General features: G+C 50.7%; 1 protein-coding gene across 1 annotated transcript; it reads left to right on the top strand.

Annotated features, from left to right (window-relative positions):
- Positions 1–877: 877 nt before the first annotated feature.
- On the top strand, positions 878–2,135 carry LOC119294090 (NAC domain-containing protein 22-like). The gene is made up of 2 exons (XM_037572353.1): positions 878–1,079; positions 1,199–2,135. The coding sequence occupies exons 1-2, from the start codon at positions 896–898 to the stop codon at positions 2,074–2,076; spliced, it is 1,062 nt and encodes a 353-aa protein (XP_037428250.1). The 5' UTR covers positions 878–895; the 3' UTR covers positions 2,077–2,135.
- Positions 2,136–3,592: the final 1,457 nt, after the last annotated feature.

Here is a 3,592-nt window from a genome sequence, read left to right as displayed (position 1 = left end):
AAATCAAAAGAGACCTGACCATCTGAGCGTAAAAGTTTGCAAACAAAATTATATCTTTAATAATAATCATCCGGGGCCTTGCGGTTATACAGCAATTCGAACTAGTATATTCTTATATACAAACATGTGCATTGTAATATCTAGTCATGTAACTGGGCAGAGAATGGGGTTGCTTTTTGTAATAAAAAGAGGAGAAACTTGGGTACTTATGTACGGTGACTGCACGGTGGTTCAGTGGAAGAATAACATTTCCATTGCTGCAATACAGCATCATTCTGTTGAACAAACCTGTTTTTTTCTGGAAAAACAGCTGTCGAAGAGGATATTAATTAGCAGCAGATGCAGATGCAAGGTAAACGTGTAAAAAAGTGCACTAAAAAATTGCTGCCATTATTGGAATGTTTCGAGAAACAATTGTACCTCAAAATAGAAATTTCGGCTAGAAGTCTTAGCCGTCGAGTATTCCAAATTGGAAAGTACAGAAGATAAATATATACACCCAAGAACAGGCTCTGGAAAGCACAACAATAGAAGAAAAAAATCCTTAAAAGAAGGATGACCAAAATGAGTCAATCTGTGTGACTACAAATATCTACATGAGCAAATTAAAATTAAGTCTTCAAAGGAAGTGATTAATTGAGTGCTAAGTAAGGCCGGCACAAATCCATTTGAGCAGCAGTCGTTTTCTCCGGTGCCATGAAACTGCGCCCCCCTCTTCTGCTTTCTGCAGGAAACCGACTCGGTTGGCATCACTTTGAAGCTCTATATAAGCAACCCCCGACGGTCCGACCACCACCACCGCCATCATCCACCTTCCAGCAGCAGCAGCGTAACAAGTACAGCGGTGATCGAGCACTTCGAGTAGTAAGTGGATCACCTAGAGCAGCAGCGAGCAATGGCAATGGCCGTGGCGTCGTCGACCATGGAGGTCGATCAGGACCTCCCCGGCTTCCGGTTCCACCCCACGGAGGAGGAGCTCCTCGGCTTCTACCTCTCCCGCGTCGCCCTCGGCAAGAAGCTCCACTTTGACATCATCGGCACCCTCAACATCTACCGCCACGATCCCTGGGATCTTCCTGGTACGTACATACACGTACATACAAGAACAACAACTTCGAACAAGAACATCGTCGCAGTGATCGATCGATGTATACATGTCCGAGCAGTGAGCTGATGAGGTCTGTGTATGGATATGTAGGGATGGCAAAGATCGGGGAGAGGGAGTGGTACTTCTTCGTGCCGCGTGACCGGAAGGCGGGGAGCGGCGGGCGGCCGAACCGGACCACGGAGCGGGGCTTCTGGAAGGCGACGGGGTCGGACAGGGCCATCCGGAGCACCGGCGACCACAAACGGGTCATCGGTCTCAAGAAGACGCTCGTCTTCTACCAGGGGCGCGCGCCGCGCGGCACCAAGACGGACTGGGTCATGAACGAGTACCGCCTCCCCGACTCCGGCGCGGCGCCACCCCAGGAGGACACGGTGCTATGCAAGGTGTACCGGAAGGCCACGCCGCTCAAGGAGCTCGAGCAAAGAGCCTTCGAGATGGAGGAGATGAAGCAGAGGTCCGGCAGCAACGGTGGGTACGGCTACGGTGGCGCGGCCAGAGCGTGTCCCGTCCCGGCAGCAGGCAACTTCTATCTGTCGCCGTCCGACGACGTCCAGGACAACTTCCTGATCCACTCCTCCTCCTCCTCCTCGTCGGTGGCGCCGTCTGGCAACAGCAGCAGCCACGACGCGCCGAGGGAAGCCAAGAAGGAAGCAGACGTCGCCACGGTCACCGTCGCGTCGACGTCGTCTCTGTCGCAAGCGGCGAACGCCCCCTTCCATCTTCAGCTCCCGGCCGTGAACCCACCCTGCGGCCTCCAGCTACCGGCAGCGAACCATGGGATGACGAACATGTCCAGCCTGCAGCTACCGGCGGCGAGCCAGGGTGTTCTGGACCTGCCCAGCCTGCAACTACCGGCGGCGAGCGGCCACGGAGTGTTCGACTGGCTAAATGACCCGTTCCTGACGCAGTTGCGCAGCCCGTGGCAGGACCAGCATTGCATGTCCCCTTACGCCCATCTGCTATACTAGCCAGATGCAAGTCGTGCAGAGAGCAAGTATGCAAAACTTTGAAGCAGAGTAGAGGCTTAGCTGTAAATTCAGTTGTGCTTGTGCATAGTACTACGAGTCTACGACATAGACGTCTCTTTGTTTAACATGACAGTTTGCAACGAGGACTGCAATGAATTAACTTATGGAACTGTTTTGAGTTTGTCAAACTTCACGGTAAAAATAGTTTTTTTAATAATCAAGAATGCTTGTGGTGCTAATAAAAAAGAAAAACAGATATTATTATCGTTCATTGATGTTTTAGACATTAAAGCGGTATGCGAGAAGGAAAAAGCTTACCTTCAACCGACTGATAACGCTCATGCGTCCGCCGGCTCCACATCCGTTGGATCGTCTGTTGATCAGACAGATGAGAGCGTCCACGCTTCCGCGTCGCGTTTCTGAAACTTACCTGTTGTTTCAGAAAACATTCGTGCAACTGGATAACGCCCGCGGCTCAGTTGACTCGTGTGGCTAGGACGGAGGGCAGCGCGGTTGCAAGGAATTCAGAAACACTTTGTAGACAATGAAATCATTTTTCAGAGATACAATCAAGCAGGACAATGGGATTTAGAATTCATGTTTCAGAGATACAATCAAGTAGCCAGTAGTCCTGAACCTCTTGGTTTCAGAGATACAATCGAGCAGGACAGTGGGATTTGTTGATTCATGTTTTTCAGAGATAGCTATGTTTCAGAAACAGAGACCATGTTTCAGAAACTAACCCAGGCTTCCAGATGCTATCTGCTCGAAGTAGTTTCAGGAAACACCACCGGGGGATTGTGAACCAAGAGGAAACTCCAACACGCGGTGGCCCCCCGGCGGTGCTCGGAGCTGAGAACGATGGTCGCGCCTGATCTCGAAGCAGGGCCCCTCGGTGAGCTCGATTTGTGTCAGATCCGGCCATCTGACGCGCGATATGGAGCGCCATAGTGTTGCAGAAACTTCAATTTAGCTCCAGGATGCCGCCGGCGAGCTGATTTTGCGGTGGGTCGGCGGCGGAGTCGCGCGGGGCGCAGCTCTGTCGGGGCCTGGGGCAAGAGTGTTATTTGTTTCTGCAACAGAGTGGTTGTTGCAGGAAATAACGAGTGGGCATGCGGGCGTCTACACTAGATCGGACGGCCATCAGGTCGGGCATCCAACGGCCGTCGAGGCGGCGGATAAAATCAGAAAATCGACCAGTGGACGCGTAGTGTCGCCCATGCGAGAAAGGGGCCAAACAGATATTATTATATTTTTTGCGATATGTTTTAGACTATTTAAGTTAAACTTCGGATTTGCTTCCTAAGAAAGAGGACGCAATGCGTATTGAGCAATTTTGGCCTACCAAGGTGCAATAATACACACTATTGTTTGGCATACCAAGACGACTTTCATTCCTGTGCGAAACAACCCGAAGGGAGTGGTTCTCCTTCATGAAATCATTTTCTTGTTAACTTCCATATGGGTCACCAACTTGAAAGTTCTTAAACTCCATTCCCTTGTAATAAGCTACCCT

The sequence above is a fragment of the Triticum dicoccoides genome, chromosome 4B (genome assembly GCF_002162155.2).
Source record: "Triticum dicoccoides isolate Atlit2015 ecotype Zavitan chromosome 4B, WEW_v2.0, whole genome shotgun sequence".
NCBI lineage: Eukaryota > Viridiplantae > Streptophyta > Magnoliopsida > Poales > Poaceae > Triticum > Triticum dicoccoides.
This window is presented reverse-complemented; position numbering and strand designations above follow the sequence as displayed.

Coding starts and splice junctions, on each gene's coding strand:
- LOC119294090 (XM_037572353.1), top strand. CDS start 896: ATGGCAATGGCCGTGGCGTCGTCGACCATGGAGGTCGATCAGGACCTC. Junction 1,080..1,198: donor CGATCCCTGGGATCTTCCTG/GTACGTACATAC, acceptor ATGGATATGTAG/GGATGGCAAAGATCGGGGAG.